This window comes from Emydura macquarii, unplaced genomic scaffold (assembly GCF_026122565.2).
Source record: "Emydura macquarii macquarii isolate MOO-44397 ecotype Brisbane River unplaced genomic scaffold, CSIRO-AGI_Emac_v2 contig_509, whole genome shotgun sequence".
Classification (NCBI taxonomy): Eukaryota; Metazoa; Chordata; order Testudines; family Chelidae; genus Emydura; species Emydura macquarii.
The window spans coordinates 1,036,115-1,062,082 of NW_027130646.1; the positions used below are offsets into that span (position 1 = coordinate 1,036,115).

General features: G+C 56.2%; 1 protein-coding gene across 1 annotated transcript in view; it reads left to right on the forward strand.

Moving 5' to 3' along the window:
• The first annotated feature begins 227 nt into the window (after positions 1-227).
• PDE2A (phosphodiesterase 2A) overlaps positions 228-25,968 on the forward strand; it is a 207,778-nt gene continuing 182,037 nt past the window's right edge. Inside the window, exon 1 of the mRNA XM_067539088.1 lies at positions 228-397. Coding sequence (XP_067395189.1) covers positions 377-397 — 21 coding nt within the window. The 5' untranslated portion in view covers positions 228-376. The remainder of the gene's footprint in view (positions 398-25,968) is intronic.

Genomic DNA, 25,968 nt, shown 5'->3' on the forward strand with positions numbered 1-25,968 from the left:
CCCCCGATTAGGGCGAGGGAGGGAATGTGGCTGAAAGCAGCGAGGCTGCGAGTTTCCATGCGCCTGGTTGGATTGCTAGACAGCGCGGGGTGTCGCTCTGGTGTCTTCCTCCCCCGCCCCTTCGCCGTGTGGACCCCACGCGCTCTCCCGGGCTGCGATCAGCTCGCCTGTGACAGCAGAGCCGCCCGGAGCAGCCTCTGCCTCTGAGGTCGACCAGGGCAGCGGAGAAGTGAAATTCCAGCTGGGGACTGGAGGAAACGGGCAGGACGGCCCCGTCTCCTGCAGAGAGGGTCCCCGCGTCTTCTCACTGCCTCAGCAAGCTGCCCTGTCCGGAGATCCCTGCCACCATCTGGGGGGCTGGTGATGGGCTTGGACGATGGAGAACACCCAGGACAGTGTAAGGCTAAAAACCCTTCACTTTTGATTATTAATGCTGAGGGCAGTTCCTGTTACTTCCCTGGAATTCCTAGTCCTTGCTCATACCTAGCTCCTTCGTCTCTCCCTTTGCTCTCACCCTGGATCTTCAGTTCCCTGCTTTCTTCTGCACTTTTCCTCTTCTCTTGTCCTTGTGCAGATGACTCTGAATTGTCTCCAGGCAGCTGCTTTTGCAAGTTCTGTCCTCCCCTCTTCCCCCCCCCCCCCCGGCGCTCTGCGGGTGTGTCTCTGTGAACTTGTGGTGTGTCACACAGACCCCTTGCAAGTTGCGGTAGCCGGCGTGTGTTTGTATCTGTCAGAGACTCTTCTGCAGGTTTCCCTGGAGACTTTGGTGGCAGATCTTCACCAGGTGTAAATTGGCATTGAAAACCAGGGCACCCCGCTGATTTATGCCAGCGGAGGATCCGTCCCTTTCCCCTGCAGGGGCCGGGTTATGCTGCGCCTTCGGCTCAGGCGTGTGCCAAAACTAGGGATATTTTTTTAAAATTGTGATTATTTGAACATCCCGGAGATCCCCCACTGAGCTGCCTGCTGCAGGTCCAGCAGAACCAGCCGCCGGGTCTGAGCTGCCACCCCCCTGGCTGCAGAGGGGCCAGTATTGAGCTGGCAGCGGGGCCATTGCTGGTCAGAAGCTGTGTGAATCCACAGCGAGTGGCCGCTGGAGTTCTGGGAGGTAATCAGATCTCATGCTCCAGGGCATGAGCTGACCGCATCGGGGTCAGGAAGGGATTCTCCAAGAGGTGTTGGGGTGGGATGACCGCTTTCCTCGGCAGTTTTGGGTTTAGCCACTGCTGGGCGTTGGTCTGATTTCTGTGCTCTCCGCTGTGTATTGTGCCGGAGCCTCTCACGGCACAGGACGTGAGCCACCCCAGCAGAACAGGGCGGGTTGTCTGTATTCACAAGGCAAGTAGTGAAACCAGCGAGAGGCCAGGGCCCGATCCTGCTTCCATCCAAGTCAGGGGGCAAACCCCAGTGGGAGCAGGACCTTAAACTTCTAGGGTCTCCATTCCTGTCTCCACTTCCAGCCTGCCTGGAGATCTCGGGGAGATCCCTGACTGGAGCAACAGTGGGGTAAATTTTGCACCCCAGATTACGAGGCATAGGTCCAGAAGGGACCCTTGTGATCATCCAGTCTGATGAGAACTTCACCCAGTTCCCCCTGAGCGGAGCCCAGTGTCTTTGACCAAGGCTGCGAAGCAGCACGCAAGTATTACGATGTGTCCGCCTCAGGTCCCCTTGCGCTGGCCCTGTACATGCACACAGCTAGAGATGGGCCCTGCTCCAGAGATCCTGCCGTCTGAATAGACAGGGCTTTTGCAGGCAGGGAAGAGAGGTCAAGGGACGTGCCCAGGGTCACACAGGAGAGCCGGTGATGGAGCCAGGAATTAAACCCAGAGAGTCCCAAGCCCTGGTTCAACACCGTAAACACAAGACGATCCTTCCTCTAGCGTGCTGGATGTGCTCACAGCTCTGTCCCCCTCCCCGCCCACACAACCTTAGCCTTGGTCAAGGCCGACGTTTGGACAGGAGAAGAGCCTCCGTGAAGTCTACTAGGGACCCTGTTATCACCAGTTGATTGCACATAGGAGTTGCCAGACTGGATCAGTCCCAAGGTCCGTCCAACCCAGTCTCCTGTCTCTGACTGGCCAGTGCCAGATGCTGCAGAGGAAGAGGCAAGAAACTCCACAGCAGGCAGATGTGGGATAATATGCCTTCCACGAACCATTTATTTTAACCCCTGATGGTTAGAGATCCATTTAAAGCCTTGAAGCATGAGTTTGATCTCCCTTCCAGTCCTTTTTTTTAACATTAACTGTAACTCTGGCTATTCTTGTTATCCGTATTAATGTCCAGTCCCTCTTTGAATCCTACTAAATTCTTGGTCTTGGTGGCATCCTGTGGCAGTGAGTTCCACAGGCCAATTACAGGAAAGCATTTCATTTGTATCCATTTTGAATTTGCCACCCTTCAGTTTTATTGTTCTGGTGTCTGAGGCAGAACAGAAGCACTGGACTGTGCTGAGTTTGTACAGTGCCTAGCGCAATGGGTCCTGGGCCATGACTTTCAGGTACTATTGCAAAGTTTGCAGGCATGTCAGAAAGAAACGAGTACAAGAGTGTGTGAAAGACAGGGAAAGAGCTTTTGTGTGCTCCATTGCAGCATTACTGGTGCATATTCAGTAGTATTGATTTGATTTTTTTTCTTTGTGTGTGTGTTGCAAAGAGAGGGGAAGGAAAACAGCACACAATGAATAACTGAGAACTTCTGAAGGGGAAAAAGGAAATGAGCCCAAAAGCGGCTACTGTACAGAAGCAAACAATACCAGAGCCAGGCACGCTGATATCCTTCAGATAATGAAACCTGCTCTGCCTAGCGGAGATGTTAATTTGCTTACAGGTACCATGAGTCTGCAGGCTCCAGTGTGTCCAGCGCTTTCCTGGGGCAGGGGGAAGAGGAAATACAGTGTCACAAATTGTTGAGGGCCGTGGATCAAGACCGCGGTGCTGATGATTTCTTAATGATCTGACAGGAGGGAATCTGGGAGGACACAGCGCTCTCCTTTGAAGTGGGGTGACCTGACGAGGAGGTGAAGGGGCATGTCTGCATGTGTGTGTGTGTAAGAGAGGGTCCATTTGGTTGACTAATGGTGACTTTATCTATAATCACCTACCATATGGGTTCCAAACCAGTTGGGTGCTGGCCTGGAGCGTGAAACTGACCCGCCTCTATCTCCACAACGATACTGACATTGACTAGCCGGTATCACCCCACTTATGAATCCGTCTCCAGCTAGTCAGCAGGGGCTAGCTCTCGAGAGAGTGCGGCAAGCAAGCGAACGAATTTTGCAGCCCTGAAGGCCGAGGACGTGGGGCTGTCAGTGCTATAACAAGTGGCTCCCACAAGTATTTTCCCCCTTTACCTGGGCTGAAGGCTACCTGTCCCGGCACCGCATGTGTTGCAGACAAGAGAGGTGGGAGAACCAGTCTTTTGTTTTCTCTCTCAGCCCTCCCTCTGAGAACCGAAGGGGGAAAGAGGGTGCAGAGGGGCAGACTCCTGGTACATGCCTTTCGCGGGTGATAATTCCACCTTGATCTTGGAGAACATGCCGAGGTTTCGCTTGGTGCAGGGTCCAGCGTCTGGGGCTAGAAACAGAGAAGGGGACGTAGGGCAGCGAAAATCATTTAGGGGTCTAGGGAGGATTGACGCCTGGGGCACCACCCTTCCTGGGGCCTGCATCTTTACCGAGGGCTAAATCCTGATCTAGTTACTACACAACACCCCCTTTGACTTCCGTGTAAGTTTAACCCCTTTTCCCCCCTTCCGTTGGTCCCCCCTTCCCAACCCTGGGCAGCGGCCACTTGGCCTGAAGGAGTAGCACCAGTGGCCAGCGGCAGTTGCAGGGTCCGAGCTGTCTGTGTGTCCCAGCCGTGAGTGGGACAGATCACGCCCTTTGCTTGTGTGAGATACGGTGGGGCTGAACAGGATGGGGCTCCAGCCCCCGCCCTGGCAGCTGGTTATCAGCAATAAATGCCTATGACTCTATTTGCATCTGCCTTGGTGGCAGGAGTGGGGGTCCTGCCCCTGATGTTGCAGGAGAGGCTGCAGGACCGCACCTAGGATGCCAGGGGCTGCCTTACCCCAAATGGTGACAGCACCGTGCATCGAGCATGGAGGGGGGTGAGAGCACCGCCCCGGCACCGCCGCTTGGTTCGACACCAGTATCACCTGCCGTTTTAACAACAGTCCCAGGCCAAGCGTTGGCTGGGCAGCGCGCTGGGAAGCTCTTTGCCCTGAGTCCAGTGCCCAGACCACCAGGAAGCAGGGCCAGCTGGCAGGGTGCGGAGGGGGCTATGGGGCAGAGTGCGCAGCCTGGGGGATTGCCCGGTTCGTTGGGCGCCATCAGGTTAGGACCCAGCCGCACCAGGCCACGGGGGGACAGAGTCAGTAACGCTGGTGCTGGTGCCGGAGCCGGACGACGCCCCGCTGGACTTTCAGAGCTCAGGCTGTTTGCTGAAGGGGGAAACTGAGGCACGGGCGCGGGGAAATGACTTGCCCCGAGGTCACGCCTGAGGTCAGTGGCAGCGCCGGGAATAGAAACCAGCCTTCCTGACACCCGGTGCAGCGCCCTGTCCATTGCACCTGCTGCCTCTGAAACGGGAGCTTCAGAGTCTTTGGCACGAGAGGCATGTTAGCCCTATATTAATACTCCAGCTGCACTGGTGCGAGGCTGCAGAGCGACATGGGATATGGGGCAGGGCAGATTCTTCCCGGGCTTCGTCTCAGGCCCTGAAGCACGCAGACCGAGCCCTGGCTAGCAAGCGCCGGTGCGGAAGCTGCCCTTGTCCGTAGGAATGTGTCATCTCAGCCAGAAATAGATGCAGCTCCTTGACTCCGTCTTTGATGGCACAAAGCAGGGCAGGGCTGGGTTGTGCCGCCAGCCTTTTATAAATCCTTTGCTCTGGTGCATCTTGTTGGAGGATTCCCAGCGTCTGGGCTGGTCTCTAGCAGATGCCTTTGATGATTGATTCCCCGCCAGAAAGGCAGCTAATATATTTACCCATCGATCCAGCCCCTGATCGGCCCACTTTCATTCAGAGATCCTCATGGCCAAGCGTAAAGCAATTGCTGTGACCCTAAAGGAGCCATCACTCTGTCTTCCAGGCAGAACCACTCTTCTGCCGCTAGCTATTAATCTGAGGATGCTACCGCAAGGAACTTGCTTGCAGCTGGGCCCCGTCACATCTGTTCTTTCTCTCTCCCTGAAATAACAGCTTGGCCCAGTCCCGCTCGCTGGCAGCCCCTGTGGAATTACCTGCTGACACCGCTATCAATCAAAGCCTCATTGATATGTGGTGGCTATCAGGGAAGCAGGAACGCATCTAATAGCGCTCCCGCGAGAGAGGTTTGGTCCTAGCAGAGGGTGAGGTGTGTGTCTGTCAGGAGGACAGGCGGGGAATCGAGGCACCGTCCCCTCCGTGCATTATTCCCAGCTAAAGACAACACCCAGGCGCCAGTACAGCTGTTCGGGTTGCAGCATGTCCCCTTCCCGTCGCGTTGGTGCGTCCAGCTCTGGAACTCTTTCGGCTCTACTTTCTCTGGGCTTTCTCTGGCCTGTCTCTGTCGCAGGGATTTGGTGGTGCGGCACCCAGAACTGGCCCTAGGACTCCCGCTGAAGCCTCACCAGTGCCGAGCAGAGGGGGACAATCACCTCCCGTGCATTTACACACAACACCCCAGCATATCCACCTTTTTTGCAATTGCAACACACTGTTGGCTCATATTCAGTTTGTGCTCCATTCTAACCCCCAGATCCTTTTCAGCACCGAGCCGAGGTAGCTTCCCGCTTTGCTGTGTCCCGTACGTCATTAAGCTGTAAGGTCTTTGGGGCAGGGACTGATTAATTCTGTATCTGTACAGCACCTAGCACAATGGGGAACCGGGCCATGACTGGGGCGATGCAAACTTTAATTTCAGATAGAAAGCACCTTCCGGCCCTTTGTGAAGGGGAAATCGTTACAGAAAGGGGGCCTGGAGGAACCCAGGTGTCCTAGTGCCCGTCCGTAGCAGTACGCCCTGCACGCTGTGATTGACCCTTTGATATAGGGCCCTTCAGACAAAACAATGGGAAAGATCCACAGATCTGTTTTCAGGGGAGAGCTGGCAGCCCCATAGCCGGGGGGCTCGGTCCCTGTGTAATTCCAAGGCAGAGGAAGGAGCAGGAGGGACATTTGGGATCCCGGCAGCAGAGGGGCCAAGGAGCCCGACAGCACAAAGCCAGCACGCCACAAGCGCTCGGTGGTTTGGAACTCGGGGAGAGCAATGTCAAAGGCTGCCCAAATGTTACTCTGAAGTGACGAATAAATGTGAAATATTAACACCTGCCTCCCCCCGGCCCTTTGTGCATTTTACAACCGCGTTTCCTCTCTGTCGATCGCAGGCTTCCTGGGTGCTGGGCAGGTCTGCCAGGGGACGCGTCGGGGAGCAGCATTTTCTAAAGGGAAGGAGGATCTAGTGGTTGGGGAAAAGAGACTGGAAGCCAGGACTCCTGGGTTCTCTTCCCAGCTCTGGGAGGGAGCGCTGCTCTTACTACAGTTAGAGCAAGGGACTGGGAGTTAGGGCTCCGGGGTTCCCGCCCTGGCATTGGGAGGGAGTGTCCTGTAGTGGTCAGAGCTGGGGGCTGGATGCGGGGACTCCTGGGTTCTAGTCCCAGCCCCGGGCAGGGAATAGAGCTGGAGCAGGACGCCTGGGTTCTTCTCCTTCTCAGGTTCAGAAGCCGGCCCCGGCCCCGCAGTGGGCAAGTCCTCCCGGAAGGAGTGCACATCCGGCTTTATCGCTGGCTCACCTGGCAGCTGCTCCCTGCTCTATTTGCGTAACGGATCATCCGCCAGGCCTTATCTCCCCGTATCGCTCCAGAGGTGTGCGTCGCGGAGCTCCCGGAGTGAGTCAGCCTGGCATAGCCGCAGCCTGGCACGTCCTGCCCACCCGAGCCTAGGGGAGGGCAGAAGAGCGCCGTTTCCTTAGGGGGTCGAAGACTGCGTTCGCTCCTCCTTCCCCCAGCATGGGCCAAATTCTCCTCTCTGTCACCTTACCCCCTTCTAATCCCTGTGGCTTCCAAGATCTAAAAGGAGACGTTGGCCCCTGGACGCTTTCTGGGGGGAGGTTCTTGCACGTCCATCGGGGCGCGTTCGCGTAGCGCCTGGTTCCCAGCTCACAGGACCATGTCGAGGATGGCTGGCTCGCTGAGTCTCTTGCAGATCTCCACCTTCCACGCCCCACACGTCCTAGGAGGGAGAAGGCCAGGAAGGAGAACTCCCGGCAGCCCCAGTTGTTATTCATGAGCTAGGCCATTCACCTTGCGGACGCTCCTCATGTTCCTGGGAGTAGGGCTGCTCCTTCTCTCCTGGGGCTTCTAATCCAGGGGTGGACGTGGCCCCCTGACAGCTGACAGGCACTGGGAAGGCAGGATCTCGTGGGGGCGGGGGGAAGGGAATCAAACCAGCCCAGAGAGGAGGACGGGCGTTGGGGGATGAACAGATTTGTTGATGCCTCTGAAACCGCTGACCGGGTCTGTGTTCGGCCCACGTAGAATAGAACCTCCCCCGGACGGCTTGATTCTGTTCTGCGGCGCCACGCGGCCCTGATCCAGCAAACCTCTTGCGCACTCGCTGAACTCTAAGCAACCGAGTCGGGCTGCATGGATTTGATGGCGCCCACGCTGAGGTGTGCTGCTGGAGCGTGCTGCGGGGGGAGTGGAGGAGGAGGGGGAAGGGCAGGCGGACCCTCGCCGCCTCCTGCGTCTGCTCCCCACGACTCAGCAGCCTACAAAGCCGGTGGGGTGCATGGGGGGGTGGGGGGGAGTGGTATGCTGCCTTTGGGAAAGCCCAGAGTGGAATTCCTCCTGGAGCTCACCGCTGGCTACACCCAACACAGGCCTGTGCTTTGGAAGTAGAATTGAGCCCCGGGTGACTTTGAGCACACCCCCACGCCTCTGTGCCTCAGTTTCCCTGTGGAGCTAGCCCAGCTCCTCCCTCCTGTGGGGGGGGGAGGGGTTCTGTGAAGGCTATCGCCTGTCTTCTCTGCACCCGGGCTTTCGAGACAGGCGTCCCGGAGGGGCTGAGTGTTACTGAGCGTTTGGAGAGGCCAGGTGGCTGTCGGTTTCCCAGAGACTCATTTGTCTCTTGCATCTGCATCATATCCTCCCTGTGCCACAAACCCATTAGCAGGGTAATACTGGAGAGGAAAGGGCCGGGGGGGGAGTGCCTCTGCACACAATGCGCCTCTCGGAAGCCGGACAGGGTCGCTTCTTTCCATTGCGCTGGAAATGCACCCGCCTTCCTACCCCACCTCACATGGGCTGACGGGAAATGGGCCATCGGTTATTCCGGAGTGAGCTCCAGAGGGGGGGTTTAGGCGCTTGACCAGCCGTGATCCTGGCTTCAGTGCGGGGGTGAGGGGGGCGTTACATTGGGAAGGGTGGTTTTCCTAAGGCAGGGAAGGCTGGTCTAGTGGTTAAAGCACCGGGGAAGGATTCCAGAGATCTGTCTTCAATTCAAGGTTCTGCCACAGACCCCCGCGGGACCTTGGCCATGTTCCTTCATCTCTCTGTGCCTCGGGTCCCCGTGTCTCATGCTCCCTTTGGCTGTCCAAATGCAAGTTCCTCTGGCAGAGCCTGTCTCACGGCGTGTGTCTGAAAAGCACAATGGGGCCCTGGTCTCTAGGTGTGACTCTAACCCAAGTTGCACTGACGTCAACCTAGCTGTTCACAGGCAGGTGTCAGGAGGCGCCGGGGGAGCGCACGGGGGCAGCTGGACCTGGGCGTATTGAACACGGAGCCGAACGTGGGCCAGAAACTCCGGTCTGCATCTTTTACGGCAGGGACGGAGGGCCCGGAGCCAGAATCCCTTGGGAAAGGCTGTGCTTCTGGCCTGGCCAGGACTGAAAGGCTCCCAAGGAAGCTGTTCCCTGGAGAACACCAGCTGCCCGGGGAACCAGCGCGACCCTCTGGCATTGAGGCTCATCTGAGACCAATTCAAAGGCAATCAGACAAGTCGAGCACTGTTCAGCTGAGGGTCTCGGCGCCAACGCGTCCATCCTCGCATCCTCCCATGGGAGCAGCAGAATATTGTCCCCGTCTCCTAGAGGGGGAATGGAGGCGCAGAGAGGGCTGACCAGCGTGTCCAAGATCACACACAGCAGTATGCGGCAGAGAACCCAGGAGTCCTGGAGCAACCACTCAGCCCTGCACCGCCCTCCTCCATCTCTGAGCTCAGGCTTCTTCCGGGTACAGGAGGGGCACATTGTGACACGGTATGGGGCATTTCCAGCTCCAAACCGGAGTCGGGGGGGTGGCGCCCTTGGCTGAGCGGGGGCGGGTGGGGTGTTGCAGACAAAGCCCCCAGGGACAGGAAAAGGCTGCCTCGCCCACAAGTTCTTGGGGACTGTGACACGCCACCAGCGCCTACTAAATCGACGGGCCAAGTTCACCCCTGCTGTGACTCCGGGTACACACTGGATAAGGGATTAGAATCTACCCCAAAGAACTTCCTCGCCAAATCAGGCCAAGACAACCCAGCTCGGACACCTCGGACGACGCCCGCTTGCGTTGGTCTGGTGGGTTTGATCTTCCCTTGGTTGGCTGGCCCGTCGCTGAAGGGCCTAGAGACAGAAGAGAGCTTGCGGGAGGAAGGGGAATGGGGAGAGGAGGCAGGATGAGGGCACAGGGCTGAGGAGGGAACCCCAGCCACAGGGATAGAAAGAGGCATCCAGATGGGACGCGGAGGAGGACACCAGCAGCGGGCTGAGGAGGAGTTGAGGAGGAGCCATGTGGGCCAGGTTGGGACATGAAGTCTGAAGGCAGGAGGAAGCCCGCGAAGGGACTAGACCTGCGCTCAGAGCAAGAACCAGGGCACTGCCGGCCACGCCGGCTGCTCTTGTGTCTCCACAGGTTGCAGTGAAGGGGCCATCTGAATGAGCAGCGGTCAAGCTGTGTTCAGGCTGGCGATGTGGGCCGAGCAGAAGGCGTCAAACCCATCAGGGTGGCTTTGGGGGTGACTTGCAGGATGTGCCGTGGAAGGAAGGAAGCTGAGTGCTGGGATGTCTGGGCCACCTTCGTCCCTGGCGGGGCTCAGTGGGGTTCCACCAAGAAAGGCACGTGGCCGTCTGCGCCGACGCAGCGCGCAGAGACTCTCGCTTCCTTCTCCTTTGGCCCAGCACCACGCAGCAGAGCTCAGGGTGGTTGGCCCTGGTGGGCTGCCTGCAGAACGGGACGGGGCATCTCCTGGGGATGGGCCCTTCCCAAGGTGTGGGCAGCCCATCTGGGGGAGGGGGGGGGAAACAGCTTCTCCCGCAGTCAGACCCTGGAGGGGCGGGAGAGCTGCGGGGCAGTGAGCAGTCGGATTCCCCGGGAACACCGGGGGCGCAGCCGCTGAGGATCAGAGGGAGTTTTGGGGGCCAAAAGTTTCAGGCTGCTTCCGATGTCATCCAGGATACGGCCCGAGCCACGTTTATCGCCTCCCTCGCAGCCATTCTGAGACATCTGGCTCTGAATCCTGGAGTCACAGGTCACCCAGGCAATTAGGGCCGGCACCGGATCATTCTTCATGGTACATCCACTAAAGTTTTGCTCCATCTAACTGGCTGTAAACTCCCTTCCTCAAAGGCCGGCCAGACCATGGAAGTAACAGATCGTTACAGTCGGGTTCTTTCCCTTCTCGAATCTCCAAAGCTCTCTTACGCTGCCATCTCTGTTGTCGTCTTCTTCCCCATAGCCCATCGTCTGGGGCCGCCGAGTCGTAGTGCGAGCGTCCACCACCACCTTTGTCTGTCCGGGGTGGCACAGAGGTGTGCATCTGCAGCCCATCTTCTTTAATGTAATCCATCCATCGCTTCCTCAGCTTTCCCTCCACCCTTGCCCGGCCGGAACGGCTGTCTCAAGCTGGGAAATCAGGGTTTGAGGCTGCTAGAGAGGGGCCATGGCCATAAAAAGCGTTTCCCTGAGAGCGGTATTCTCCCCAGGGCTGTGTTCTCGCATCCAGATCCCCAGCCCGTGTAAACGGAGCAATGGCTGCTTAGTTTCCAGGCTGTGCTCTGACTGGCCCTCCAGTTCCCAACCCGCGCCTGTGGTTGTTGATGCTCTGTCTCCTGCCCCAGAGGGTCACAGATTGATAGATTCCAAGGCCAGACAGGACCGTTGTGACCATCCAGTCCAGGAGTTTTCAAGCTTTTTTTCATTTGTGGACCCCTAAAAGATTTTGAAAGCGGGTGCAGACCCCTCTGGAAATCTTAGACACAGTCTGTGGAGCCCCAGGGGTCTGCAGACCACAGGTTGAAAACCTCTGCTCTAGTCTGACCCTCTGCGGAGCCGCTGATTCATGCTGCTGGTCCTGCCTGGGCTCGGTGGGAGCAGAATCAGGGCCTGATTCTGGCAGTGAAGCCGGATGTGGGGCTGTGTTCAGAAAAGCAGCCACCTGTGGATACGTCCCGTCAGAGGGACTGTGCCCTGCCCTTTCGCTGGCACCGATTCAGCGGTCAACTGGCCCATCACGATCTCTGGCCGCTGGGATCGTCAGCATCACGGGCTTCTGTGTATTTCCTCTCCTGGGTGAGTTCTCTCCCTTGCCTTTCCTGCAAACTCCTCCTGGGATCTGAAAACCAAGCTGGGCTTTTAAACCAGCCGGCTCCACTGAGGAAGCTCCTACAGTGCACCTTGTTCTTGCTGAGGACGGGTGAGCCAGGGCAGGAGCCAGCTGACCCCCCCTGAAGCAGGGAAAACGGGTAAGATTTGCCAGCTGACCCCCCTGAAGCAGGGAAAACGGGTAAGAAGGGCTGGGAAAGCCAGCAGAAGCGTTACACTGGAAGGCTGGATTCTGATCTCCGTGACAGCGGTGGAAATCTGAAGGGAGCTCGTGGGGTCACTGTGGATTTACACACAGGTGTAATGTGGCCCGAAGGCAGCTGCAGATGGCGGCTCCGGCCTTTGTGTGTCTGCCAGACTGGAGGAATGTAGGCGCCTCTGGGATCTGTGGCGCTGTCTTTTTAAAGGGCAACGCTCCGCAGAAGGGGCTCACACAGCACGGGGCAGCTTCGGCTCCGGCGACCTGGGAAATTCCTCCGGCCTGGATTTCTTTTGTTGAGCCGAGACATTTTCCACATAGCTGATGGCGCAAACCTGCGAAACCCGCCTGGGCCATGCACAATGGGCACATTCAGGGCCAGGCAGCCTGAGTACAGCCCCAGGGGGACCCTCTGAACCAAATCCATCTGTGACCTAAACGCAGGAGCGGATTGGCAGCTGGTCCTCCAGCTGCGGCCAGCAGGGAGAGAAAGGCAGGAAGGCTGATTTCCAGGGCGGCTGAGAAGGGCAATGTGGACGGAACACCAGGCCGGTGTGACTCACAGGGCTGGGTTCTCCGGTCCCTTCCCCGGGTGTCAATCCGGAGTGACTCCATTACCGCACGGGTCGCTGACGGGGACTCGGCACCATGGCATCTGCAGGGTTAATGTTCAGCCTGAATCTCTCTGTGCTCCAGGGGGCCTGATCCAGACCAGTGTGGGGGGGCCTTTCCATTGGCTTGCTGTGGGCTTTCCGGCAGGCCCCAGGCCAGGAGTGAGGTGCCGGGGGAGGGAGTCACCGAAGGGGGATCATGGCCAGCACCGAGCGTCTCTCCGGAGCACTGTCTCCATTATCAAAGGAATGGAGCACCCGGAGAGACAGGCAACGGTGAATCAAGAGGGAAAAGTCGCCCCTTCCAGTCTTGGTTCTGCGCCCCCTTCTCCCCTCCAGCTCCTAAATGCAGCCAGGCCAGCTTTGGAGTGGCACAGCGCCCCCGAGGCGCCGGTGGCCCCCTACCCCTCCGCTGACAGCTCCACGAAGGGTCAGCACGGTGCAGCCTGCCGTGCAATTTCTCTATCAAGCGCTGACGTCGTAATGAAGCAGGCAGCCGCACGAGCCGGCAGCTGCTTGAAAGCTCCCGGCCTCCATCTGACAGGGGATTTGCGCTCTTCGTCCCCTGCCCGCGCTGCCCCCTCCCCAGCTGCGTAAGTGACGTAGGAGCCTGGAAGATTTCAACGCTGCGATGCTCCCCCTGTCTGGAGTTCTCCGAGCTGGAAGGCAGGACGGTCCCGTGGCTGAAGGCACTGGGCTGGGACTGAGATCTGCGTCTCGTGCCTGCTCTGGGTGACCTTGGGAAGGTCAGCGCCCCTTTCTGTGCCTCAGTTTCCCCTTCTGTAGAAACGGGGGGTGATGATTCCGTCTTTCCCCGCAGGGCTGTGTGAGGATTTGTGCGTGATGTCTGGGAGATGCTCAGACACTGCCGTGATGCAGGGGTGACAAACAGGTAGAGAGAAGGTCTGGTGTCTGCTACTTTCCACTCAAAGGGCTCTTCAGAGGATGCTGCTGCCCTCTGGCCTGACGGCTAGGTGAGATCGCACTGGCTAAATGCTGTAAAAGAGACAGAGAAAACGGTGTGACGAAGTGGGAATTTTCTGTAATATTCTTGTGAAGCCTATGTGTGCCTCAGTTTCCCCTGAAAAGGAAAGGGGGAAAGGAACTGTTTGCTATCAGGACAGGCTAGGAGACAAGGGTATAGATGTTGCCTATCTGTTTGGTGGTCCCCATGTCAATGCAGCACCGTAGTGGGCCTGGCCCGGATTTTCATCTCACTCCTGATCGACGTTGGTGGAACTTCCCCGGCGCAGGTGGAATTTCTCCTGATTTACACCCGGCTGAAGGAGGTCAGACTCAGGCCTTGTAGCTGTTAAGTTGTTTACTGCTGTATCAAAGAATCCGTCTGGAGGTTTACTGGGGTAAAGCAGGAGTCAGTCCACAGGAGCCACTGGCCCGGATCAGTGGCTGGTGTCGGCTGGTAACTCCCTCGCCGTCGGCCACGGCTCAGATCCGCAGCTGGCGTCAATCAGCATCGCGCCTCCGCTGTCAGGCGGTCGCGTGCCCGTGTCGTGCTGCCGCGGCTCTGCACAACGAGCGGAAGATGCGAGTGCCACGGCCCAGCTCCGTCCTCGGCCGGGAGGAAAGCACAGAGGCGGGGGTGCTGTCCTCGGCATTCCTCCGCAGAGGAAACGGCCCATTTGTAATGTGCTGCTGTCATCCTGCAGCGCATTGTGTCCTGGGCAGGCTCCGCTGACCTTGGGTCAAAGCCTGAATGGTAAACATTTATCAAGGGCTACTCCCCTGCTCTGCCGTTAGCTCCCTCTGTGTCTAGCGTAGTTCACCGGCCAGGCCGTTTGTGTCCTCAGCTGGTCACGTGAATTCCGGACCAGATCCTTGGCTGGTGGAAATCAGCATCGTCCCCTTGAAGCCAAGTTAGATTCTGGATCTTGTGCATAAACTGAGCTCCCTCTTTTTCCTTCCAAAACCCTCTCTGCTTCTCCCCCGTCTCCATGTCCCCGGCTCCTCCTCCTCTCACATCCGTGCCGTTCCGTCTTTCTGCCGTACAGCGAATCTGACCCTGCAACGCCTGTCCTCCTGGCCAAAACTCTCCTGGTGCAAATTGCTGCTGCTCCCCCCTCTGCCCCTTCCTGTCTATCTGAAACCATCTTCCGAGCCGGTCGCCTCCCTTTCTGTATCCCCCATCCCAGCTTCCTACCATGTTAGCCTTAACAGTTAGCCTCAGTTCCAGGCTTCAGAACTGCCCCGCCCAGGCCTGGTAAAAAGACACGCCTGGTGCCCAGCAGAATTTGTCTAGCTTCAACTTCCAGCCACTGGCTCTGGGGCTGCCTTTGCCTGACACATTAAGGAGCCCCCTGCTAGCAGAAATCGTCTCCCCACGTGGGTACTGACAGACCAGGGTCAAGTCACTCCTTAACCGTCTCTTCCATCAGCTAAATACATTCCCAGCCTTTCCAGGAGCCGGGAGGGGCCGACAGGGGATGGATCCCTCGACAATTGCCCTGGTCGGTTCGTTCCCATGGAAGCACCTGGCGCTGGGCACCATCGGAGACAGGATACAGGGCTGGATGGACCATTGGCCTGACCCGGTGTGGGCCAGCAGTTCTTGTCTTCCTATTGAGATGCTTTCATTGTAAGGCAGGGCTGTCTGACCTGGAGCCATTCGCCTTGCCCTCACCGTGCTTTCCCATCTCTCCGTCCACTACCGCAGCCTGGAAACCCCCCTCGTTTCTCTCTCTTTCTCCTCCCCCTCCTGTCACGGGCCCAGGCACACACACACCTGGGGCGCCCCATCACAGACAGGCCCGTCAGCACAGCTGGGGGCGCGGGACCCGAGCTTCGGCAGCTGTTTCAAGCGGCTCTGTTGGGTCTTGGAGGATTTCCTAGTGGCTCTTGAGTCCTGGATCAAGCCTGAGCTGGTGTGACGGCCGGGTGAGCCCAATCTTGCTTTTAATAACAGCTGCTCGGGACTCCACAGAGCAGACAACTTCCACCCCCCATCTCAAATGCTGGCAGCTCTGGTGGGGAAGGGGGCTGCCCCCATGGCCCATTCAATCCAGGCTCCCTCTGCTGAGAACCCCCGGCGTTCTTCACGATAACGTTAGCCCTGGGCTCTGCGTTGTCCACCACCAGCCTGCCATCTCTCTCGCGGCTGAGGCTGGTCTCCGGGCGACGCTGGGCCGTGGATGAGTTTGAGAAGGACATGGATAGTTCCCCCAGGATCTTAGCCGATGGAGGGGAGAGCTGGCCAAGGGCCCGGCGTGGGTGGCCAGCCCCATAGCAAGTCGACTCCATTCCAAATTCTGCGGTCACCATCGGGAAGCATTCAGCCGGACGTTGGTTAGGTAATGGATCTAGGCCTTGGGTCTTGCTGATCTCAGTGCAAATCCAGTGCAGGTCGGGGGGGAAGGGGGGGGCAGACAGGCTCAGTGGAAGGAGTATTTGTCCGCTGCCCATGTTGTTACAAAACCCCAATGCTATTCAACAATGTACCTTCCCACCACAGCCTTTCCAACACTGCTGTCATGAAAGAATTTCTTCCCTGGTTTTCAATCTTTGGTGGTTTGCTCTGTTCCCGCCCCCTCTGTTCCCGCCGCGCACACACACTTTGGGGCAAGTCTCTTAGTTACTCTGTGCCTCAGTTTCCCACCTGTACGGTGGGGATCACAGCCCCGGCCTGGCTCCTGTGGGGGTGTGAGGCTAAAGACAGCGCGGTGCTCCAACAGGGCAGCCGTACGAGTCCTGCAGATGGACGGATAATGACATCTGTTGAGTTTTCAGCTGCATTCCCGCAGGGAGTGGGGCATACACAGCTACCGTAGACTGGCCGCCCGCTGTTTTCCTTTCCCGACATGCAGGCTCGCTCTTCCCACTCTGGGCGGCTGCTCACCGAGCCCACGGTCTGCATTTCGGCACAGTGCCAGCGGTGACCTCGCTGCAGGACACCCCAGCTCCTCGGCATGGAAGTGAGCGGGATGCAGCGAGCCCAGGGCTGGGCGAACTGAGCCGGTTAGAAAGGCGATGGCCTCTCCGAGTCAGTTGCTCTTTGTCAGGGTCAGATCTGGGCCCGGGTGGAACCTGAACCCATCGGTTTGGGACTAATCTGATGGTGCGGCTTGACAAAGCCCTGGCTGGGATGGTTTAGTCGGGGTTGGCCCTGCTTTGAGCAGGGGGTTGGACTAGACACCTCCTGAGGTCCCTTCCAACTCTCATCTTCTCTGGTGCTGTGACTGTGGAGTTGGAGGAAGCCCGAAGCGTCTGTGGGGGCTGGGCGGAGGAATCTGCTTTGAAGGAGGGTACGTTTAGGGGACAGCTGAAGGTTTGGTGGATTTATTTGACCTCAATCCAGCCCCTTGTCGCTCATCCATGCAGAGGCAATTTGATAATCAGCAGAGAAATTCCTGGTGGCTCGATAAGATTGGGATGAAACACCGTGTGTTTCAAAGCTTGCCTGACTTTGAATGGGTCCAAAGTGCCCGATAGGGTGGAGGAGGGAGAAGAGGCAGGAAGTCTTGGGAAACGGAAGAGAAATGCAAGCGAGTAACAGCCCTGGATTCTCTTCCAGTCGGGTTCTTACGCCACGGCCCGTTGCCCCGGTGCCTGAACACCAAACGACTCACGGCAGGAGAACTCAAGGCAGGCGTAGAAGCAGCTCCTGAATGTCCAGATGCTTTCGCCCGTTGACCAAACCCTGCTCTGGAAATCTGGTCAGATTAAGAGTTTCTGGGGAGCTTTCCAGAGTTGCCTCGTTCGGGTCTGGCGGGGAGTATCCCAGTTACTTGTGGACACCCAGGATTGCGAGCTCCCTGGGGCAGGGACTGGCTTCTCCGTGCTTCATGTCTGTACGGCCCCTCGCACGGTGGCGTCCCAAACCCCAGCCTCTCGGTGTTACTTTCATCCCGCTTCTGCTGCTAATAATCCCAGTTCCGCTGTCTCAGCTGCATCAGAACCAGCAACGATGCTGGCTGGCGTGTCCTCGACGACTGAGATCTCCTTTCGTAAAGGCGAGGGGATTTGACATTTACCCGACTCGGCGCTCTGTCGTGGCGTGGGTGTCCACAACCACAAGCCCTGTGCCAGCATGCGCCGGGCAGAACCTTTCTTTGGTCATTCCGGTCAAGACCCCAGAAAGGATGTATCCTTGGGAGGTTGCTGGAGTTAGAGACGTGTAGCTCAGGCCACGCTTTGGATCTGGGACTGAATTCTTTCAAATCCCCCGGGCGCGCGGATCTGGGGTGGGGGGAAGATTCAGGCTGAAAACTGACAAAGAGCTGAGCTTTTCTGGGGCGCTGCTTGTACGGGGCTCGTGTTGAACCTGGGGCTGGGGCGAGGGGCTGGATCGGTTCTGGGGGAATCCAGCCAGGATGGATACAGGACCCTTGTAACGGTTACGGTGAGCTGGCAGCTGTGCTGTTGGCAGAGCAGATGGCTTCCTGTCCCAGGATCTTGCTTCTCGCCTGATTACAAGAGCCGTGTGCACCTCCCAGGCCAGCCCGGCGGTGCGGTGCTGTGCCAGCGTGTGCTCTGTAACCCCCTGGGAGCTGTCGCGCCAGCACATCACGGGGCAGTAGCGCTGTGTGTGTCTGCTCCGAAAGGAAACCGATTACAATAGGCCGGTGGAGGTAAACCCCCAGGGGAGTTCGCCCTCTGTAGAAAGGAGGCTTCCCGCCGACCACACAGCTCTATCCCGCCCCCACCAGCAGCGAAGGAGCCACTTGTAGCCCTGCTGGAGGGAGGAGGGACGCCTGTTGTCTGCGGGATGGATTACCCGTGCATCCTGCAATCCTCCTCCTTATACAAAGGGAGGCAGCAAGGCCAAGTGGCTAGAGAAGGAGGGACTGGCTGGTAGGAGACCTGGGCTCTGTTCCCAGCTCTGCCACTGACTCACTAGAGGACCTTGTGCAAGTCACCGACCCATCAAAGTACTTAACCGCGTGCTTCAGTCATTGCTGGATCAGGACCGTAATGGCCCCATGCCTCAGTTTCCCCATCTGTAGCGTGGGGGCAATCCCTGCCGTACAGTGGAGCCGTGAGAGCATGGAGATCCTGGAATAGAGGGCGCTCTGGACTGGAAGGTAGCAATGACTATTGCTGCTGCACGGTAACCAGGGCTGCCCGGGCAGAGAGGCGGCAGCGTGTGCTCTGCCATATCTCAGCTCGGACACACAGCATGACGCAGAGCCGGGAGCAGGAGTCCCTCCTCTGGGGCTGGCCGGGAGAAGACAGGCGACCCTCCTTGGACTTTACGGGCCCCCTTAACAGAGCCCTGCATCCCTTGGCTGGATGCACAGGGCCAAATTAATCCCTGGTGTAACTCCACTGACGTCGACAGTGTTACACCAGAGGGGAGGCTGGTCCACTGTGCAGATGGGCCAGGTCCTTGACCCATGTTCCGGCTGCTGTGTGCTGCTGGAAAGCCAGTTTCACCAGCCAGCGGGCACAGGGGGAAAACGCTAGATCCGCCAAGCCATTCCTCCCAAGAGCGGTAAAGCTGGTGGAGCCAGCTGCTGCCCGCCCCATTCCTGCCCTCCAGCGCAGGTGGCATGGCTCAGAGAAGAGGCGTGAGATGCCACGGCGTGCCAGTGACGCCCCCCACAGCTGGCAGAGCAAGCCAAGCAGCATGGATCTGAGCCGCCTCCGAGCGCGGTCCTGGCTTTGGATGGCTTTCCTCCCCGCACAGGCCTGCCGGGCTAGTATTGCCATGGCCAGGGGGCCACAAAGATTTGGGGAGAGGAACAGCTGGGTCATGAATTGCCTCCCTTCCCCCAAGCGTTGCTGCCAGGAGCCGGGGGGGGGGGGGGCTGGGAGCTCTGCAGAAGCTGGAGCGTTTGATCTTGGTGTTTTTAGACCAGCTTGTCCCTGCTGAGGGGGTCCTGAGGCAGCACGGGGGTGGCAGGAAATGGACGGACTCTGCCCAGGAAGGGAATGCACGGGGACGCTGCTGCGTGAGTGCGGCCCTGATGCTTTCCAGCGAAAGCGCCCGGCGATATTTATCGATCACTGATTTCCCCCGGCAGGCTGTTGGCGCTTCGGCGCCTGGGTCAGGCCGAGCAGCAGGCTTTTGCCTCATCCGTGTGTGTGAGAGCACTGGGGGTCGGGCTGAGAGACCTTTACACAAAGACCTGACGGGGAGGGAAGGGCCCAGAGGCGCTTGCAGACGGGTTTTCCAGTGGAGATTGTGTCTGAAGGGAAGATTTTAATCTGGAGCTCAAGGCAGCGAATCTGGGAGCTGCGCAGGGCAGCACCATGGGCTCAGAGCAGGCAGAGAACTGTAGAAAGAGATTAGACAATGGCCCCTCACTAAAGCGTGTGTCTATTTCTGCAGCATGTGTCATCCGTCCAGGTCTGAGTTTATTCATGCCTCATGTACCCTGTCCCAGTGTCCTGTTTTTGCGTGTACATTTGGCCTGTCTGCATGCACGGTCTGTGTGACTGCCACCCCGGAAGGGCGTGTTCTGCACGAGCCATGTTCATTTCAGCTGGTATTCCACCTGTGTATTGTCTGTATCAGGTGCCCACGCCTAGCTCCATGTCATGCTGGGCTGCCCGATTCACTTCCTGGCCCAAGCCAAGATGCTGTGCGCTGCTGAACGGCTGCCAGAGGTGGCTGCATTTCAGCGGGGAGGGTTGAAATGATCGTGGCTGGGAGCCGGGGACCATTTGTGACACAGACACCCTGTCCCCAGCCCAGACCGTGATAGCAAGAGATTAACGTGCACCCTTAAATATTTGCTTCCCCTCACCCTAAACAAACAGGCCCTGCCACTGCAAAACACAAATGAGACTCCACCAGGCCTCGGGATTAAATAAGAGCTCCTTCCACATCTCCCTCCCTCCTGACTCCTCTGCCTGACAAAAGGAAGTGCAGCGCACACCAGCCCCTCCCCGCCAGCTCTGCTGCATGACCTCCGCCCTGCTCCGTGCCGACAGGGGAGCTCATTTCCTGATGAGAAGGGGTGTCAGCCAATCCCACACTGACTTTGACCCCGCTAAAACCAGGATTCACACCAGCTTTTCCCAGCCCCCTTCTTTGCCTAGCGTGCGTAAGCAGATTTTCTTACACACGTAATAAGAGAGGGGAACGCCTGTAGTAGCTGAGGCAGTGTGGCCTAGTGAACTGAACGCAGGCGGTTGTAGAGGAGTGTATGAGTTCTGCTCCTACGTCTGCTATCGACACACTCGCTACCGTTGGGGTGTGTGCCTCAGTTTCCCCATTTACAGACCAGAATGATTACTGTGGCCTAGACAGGATACTTTTGAAGATCAATTAGTCTGCATTTGGAAAGTGTTTGGAGGATATTACGTGCACTGCTCTGTATGATTAGTGAATATTTTGTACTTCTCTGGACTGAGATCTCAGAGGGCTTTGCAAAGTTGGAGTATCCCCATTTCATAGCCAGGGAATTGAGGCACACACAGGCTGCATGTCTGCCCCAAGGCCACGGAGTCAGGCTCTGGCAAAGCTGGGGACAGAAGACAGATCTCTGGACTGCCAGGCTGTAACTCTAACCACTAGACAACACTCTCCTGCAGCATCATGTCATCAGAAGAGACTCAAAAGCCTGGAGGTTTTCTGCCCCATCTGATAGTAACAACATCTTACATGGAAACAGCACCTCTGATCCCAGAGCGCTTTGCTAAGTGCTTACACGGATCCCTGCCCCGCCACTGAAATGCAACCACTTCTGGTGTGGAGCACAGCATCAAGTCCCTCATAGCAACACTGCATAACAGAGGGAAGGGACACAAGGAGTCACTTCTCCAAGTATAACTCCAGGGGATTTTTAGGCAGGCAGAAGGTAACTACCCACCCCACCAGCAGGACTCTTCAGAGAACCCATGTGGCCAGGAGCTGGGCTCTGCGTCACAGCTGATGGGTGATACCTTCAACATGCTCAGGGCTCCCTCGCTCTGTTCCTGGGTGGTTGATTCAGCACTGACTCAGAAGGGAGAACATCAGGGGTCTGTCTACACTGCACTCTAAGCCTGGGCTCTGAATCAGGTTTGAGCCCAAGCCCCCCTTCTGTCCACACACAGCTCAGTCTGATTCAGGTCAGCCCGGGGCCCTAAGACTCTGCTAGCAGGATGGGTCCAAGCCTGAGTCCTGCTGTAACAGGGTCCAAGCCCTGTCGTTTTGCAGTGTGGATGCAGCTCAAGCCTCGATCCTGAATCAGAAGGTCTGCGTGGTGCAGTATGGATGCGTTCGTGGGGGGGTCTAGGTTGGAAATTAGGGAAACCTTTTTCCCTAGGCGGGTGGTGAAGCACTGGAATGGGTTACCTAGGGAGGTGGTGGAATCTCCATCCTTAGAGGTTTTTAAGCTGCGGCTTGGCGAAGCCCTGGCTGGGATGATTTAGTTGGGGTTGTCCTGCTTTGAGCAGGGGGTTGGACTAGATGACTTTCTGAGTTCTCTTCCAACCCTCCTCTTCTCTGAGTCTATGATTATGGTATTTTCTCTCTCCCTTTCCTAACATTTCCTAACATTCTGGTAGCTTTTTTGACTGCCACTGCACCTTGAAGAGACATTTTCAGATAACCATCCACGATGACTCTCTGAGCTCTTTCTTGAGTGGTGTCAGCTAATTTAATCTCTGGGTGTGTATATTTGTAATTATGTTTTCCAAGGTGCATCATTTTGCACTTATCAACATTGAATTTCATCTGCAATCTTGTTGCTCAATCACCCAGTTTTATGAGATCCCCTTTGTAACTCTTTGCAGTCAACTTTGCACTTAACTATCCTGAGATATTTAGAATCATCTGCAAACTTTGCCATCTCACTGTTTACCCTTATTTCCAGATCATTTATGAATGTGTTGAACAGCGCAGGTCCCAATACAGATCCTTGGGGGACCCCGCTATTTACTTCTCTCCATTGTGAAAACTGAGCATTTATTCCCACCCTTTGTTTCCTGTCTTTTATCCAATTACTGATCCATAAAAGGACCTTCTCGTTTAGCCCAAGCCTGCTAGCTTGCCTTAAGAGAGCTTTGGTGTGGGAACCTTGTCAAAGGCTGTCTGAAAGTCCAAGTTCACTATATCCACTGGATCATCCTTGCCCACATGCTTGTTGACACCCTCAAAGAATTCTAGTAGATTGGTGAGGTGTGATTTCCCTTTGCAAAGCCATGTTGATTCTTCCCCATCATATCAAGTTTATCCATGTGTCTGATAATTCAGTTCTTTAACATCGTTTCTGGTCATGGGAAGCTGGTGAACAGTCAATATGGGGAGACTAGCCCCAGCCCCGCCTCTTCCACCAGGCCAGCTGGACGGGCCCCCAGTGCCAGAGCATCCCCAGCCCCCAGAGCCTGCACCCCAGTGCCGCCCCGCACTGCCCAAACCTCAGGCTGGCCGGCCATGCCACAGCCTGCCCTCCCCACCACTGCTGGAGCACCGACCCACCCCGGCCCCAGCATCCCCAGTGCCCCCAGCCCTCGGAGCGCTGGCCTACTCCAGTGCTGACCCCCGCCCCAGCCTGCCCCGGCCCCTGGCTGACTGGCTCATGCCCCAGCGCCGCCCCGCCCAAGGGCCGAGCACCAGACCGCCCCTCAGCGCTGCAATGCCCCAGCCCTAGAGTGCCGGCCCCAAACACCCCAAATCCCTCTGGCTGGGCACTGCCAGACTCCACCCGCTGCAGGGGAGAGGCAGCCGGCTAGCTGAGCCAGCCACTCTGCCAGGCCATGCTGGCGGGACGCAGCAGGAGGGGGCAGGGCCTTGTGACGGCGTGTGGGCAGAGCTACGCCAGGCTGACAGGAAAGACTAAATCTTCCTGGGCCTTACATAACTGGCACCCATGTTTCTGGTACAGAAGTTAGGCTTACCGGCCTGTAATTGCCAGGATCGCCTCTGGAGCCTTTTTTAAAAATCGGCATCACATTAGTTACCCTGCAGTCATCTGGTTCAGAGGCTGATTTAAGCGATAGGTTACATACCACTGTTAATAATTCTGCAGTTTCACATCTGAGTTCTTTTAGAACTCTTGGGTGGATCCCATCTGCTCCTGGTGACTCTGTACTGTTTAATTGACCAGTTTGTTCCAAAATCTCCTCTCTTGGCTCTGGGACAGTTCCTCAGCTTTGTTACCTAAAAAGAATGGCGCAGGTGTGGGAATATCCCCCTCACCTCCTCTGCAGTGAAGACCGATGCAAAGAATTCATTTAGCTTCTCTGCAACGTACCTGGATTGTCCAGGGGCCCCACTGATTGTTTGGAAGGCAACATTTTGCGGTTAGTTTTTGTGTCCTTTGCTAGTAGCTCCTCAGATTCTTTTTGGATCACTTCGTTGGGATATGCATGTCCCTCAAGTAAAAGAAGCTGACGCTGCTGGAGTAGGGATTCTTCCCCCTCCTCGCCGCTAGTCTGGGGAGGTCTCTCTATGAACCGCCTTTTCCTTTTGTCCTGCTGACGTGAGGCGGGAAGGAGATCAGTCTGAGAGCTGCCTGCTCTTCAGAGCTGGGAGAATCTGGGAGGTGGGCTCCCCAGCAGGCAAAGACATTGCTTGTGCTTCTCAAACGCAGGCGCGGGGAGGAGGAAGAAGTTAATTCCTTCTTCCTCTCAAAATGCCCCTGAAAAACATGATTGCGGTGGATGAACAATTTCTCATATTCCTGTAATTTCCACTATGTGCTTCTGATAATCACTGTGATTAAACCCCCTACCAGGAGTTAGCGCCACAAAAAAATTAACGGCGGAATGTTGTTACGTTTCCTGGGCCTTTTGTTGCTGTGCTGGTAGCAGAGTAATAACATTCAGCCCTCTTTAAAATTCTGGATCACCCCTTGTTCCCAAAGGGCTTTGCAGGTGTACAAAGATCCTTTCACCCGCCACTGAGACGCAGCCACCTCTGGGGTGGAATGCACCAGGGTATCAGCACCAGCAACACAACAGTTTTTAGGAGGGGAAGGAAAGAAACCTGTATCCTGTAATGGTTGGAAACCATGTGAACTGGGATTTTCAAAGGGGTGAAGCACCCAAATGGCACTGAAATTCAGTGGGAGCTCAGTTAGGAGCCTTTGAAAACCCCAACCATTTGTTTAGGTGGGTTATAACTTGTAAATAGCAACTGGAAACAAGGAACATGATCCTTAGTGAACGGCAGAACAGACTTGGCTGGGGCTATGCTCACCGGCTAAAAACAATCACACCAGAGCTCTCTTGGGGGCATTTCTCCAAGATCTCTCTCTTCTCCATTGCAACGAACAGAATTTAAAATGCTATCTGTAATAGTGCCTCCTGCGGGCCGCCATAAATGGTACCAATCCCATGGCAAGGGGGAGGCATTTTAGGTAGGCAACATATATGGAACTTAACTGGGATGGTCACAGAAGGAGTCAGGAGCATGGTTCATGTCGCATCTGAAAGAAAATATCTTCCGGCAGCCCAGCACCCCCTGCCATCATGAGGGTCTTGGGCCTGCTAACTACCAGGTCACATTTATTCCTAGGCTTTGCAGAATTTGATTTTTATTATTTTGATAATTTTGATAAATCATCTCACTATGTCTTTGTGAGCGTTTTTTTCCCGTTTTTATTGATTTAAATTTTCACCCTGGTGGGAAATTATGGGCGTGTCAGACAATGGCTGGGGTGGGGGGGAGGGGATCAGACAATAATTACTTAATGGCAGTAGAGCTTGAGATTCAAAAAGGGCACATTTTATAACCATTAAAACACAAATTGTCATGATCAAATGTCAAAATTTACTAAGTAAATCGCCTTAAATCAACCTCTAACAAGTTCTCAGGCAGCGTTTTTCTTGCTTTGCCTCTCTGTGTATTTCAATGATTACCTGTGGAAATATTTTGTGGTCAGCCTGTGCGTGTGTTCGGTGAAACTGACATTTACTGACATTTACTGATTAAAAATCTCATCCTTCCGAGCCCATTTATGTAGCGCAGGGAGCACTTTTCATCTTCAGACATGAACCTTGGCACTTTTAGGGCCCAGGACACGATGCATCCCGAGACTCTCCTCATGAGGGGTTGGATTGCCCTGGGCACTGGGGCTTCTGGCCAGCTCATCACCTGTTATCATTAATTATTTGTATTGCTACAGTAGGTAGGACCCCTGGTGGTGGACCCGGACTCCATTGTGCTAGATGGTGCTTTAAGAAAGCGGGATTGGCTGAACTGCAGATGGAGTCTAGATGCTACAGGTGACAGGCCCTTCGGAGATGATTTTAATAATAATAGACCCCTCAGGGTGGGAAAGGCCTATTATCCACGGAAGATTACAAATGGGGAAGCTGAGCAAATCATTACTTCTAGGCCTCTAGGATTAGAACGTGTGCATTCCTGATGCCTGGTTTTATGCTCTAACCACTAGTCCTTACTGCTCCTTTGAACAAGAATTGCCATGCAGGATCAGACCAGGGCTCTGTCTAGTGTTGTATCCCATCTGAAGGTGCAAGAACCCATGTAATGGAATAACCTGCTGTAACCCTGGGCAGTCAGTGTTTGGCTTGCGTCCTAAAGCGGGAGGGTTTATTTTTCTTTCTTTATCTGATTGAATGGCACTGTAGATTTTCTCATCATCCGTATAATTGTCTAAACTCTCACAGAGCTCTTGGCTACCATCATATCCTGTGGTGGCGAGTTCCGCAGATTAACTATGGACTATGCAAAAAAATTT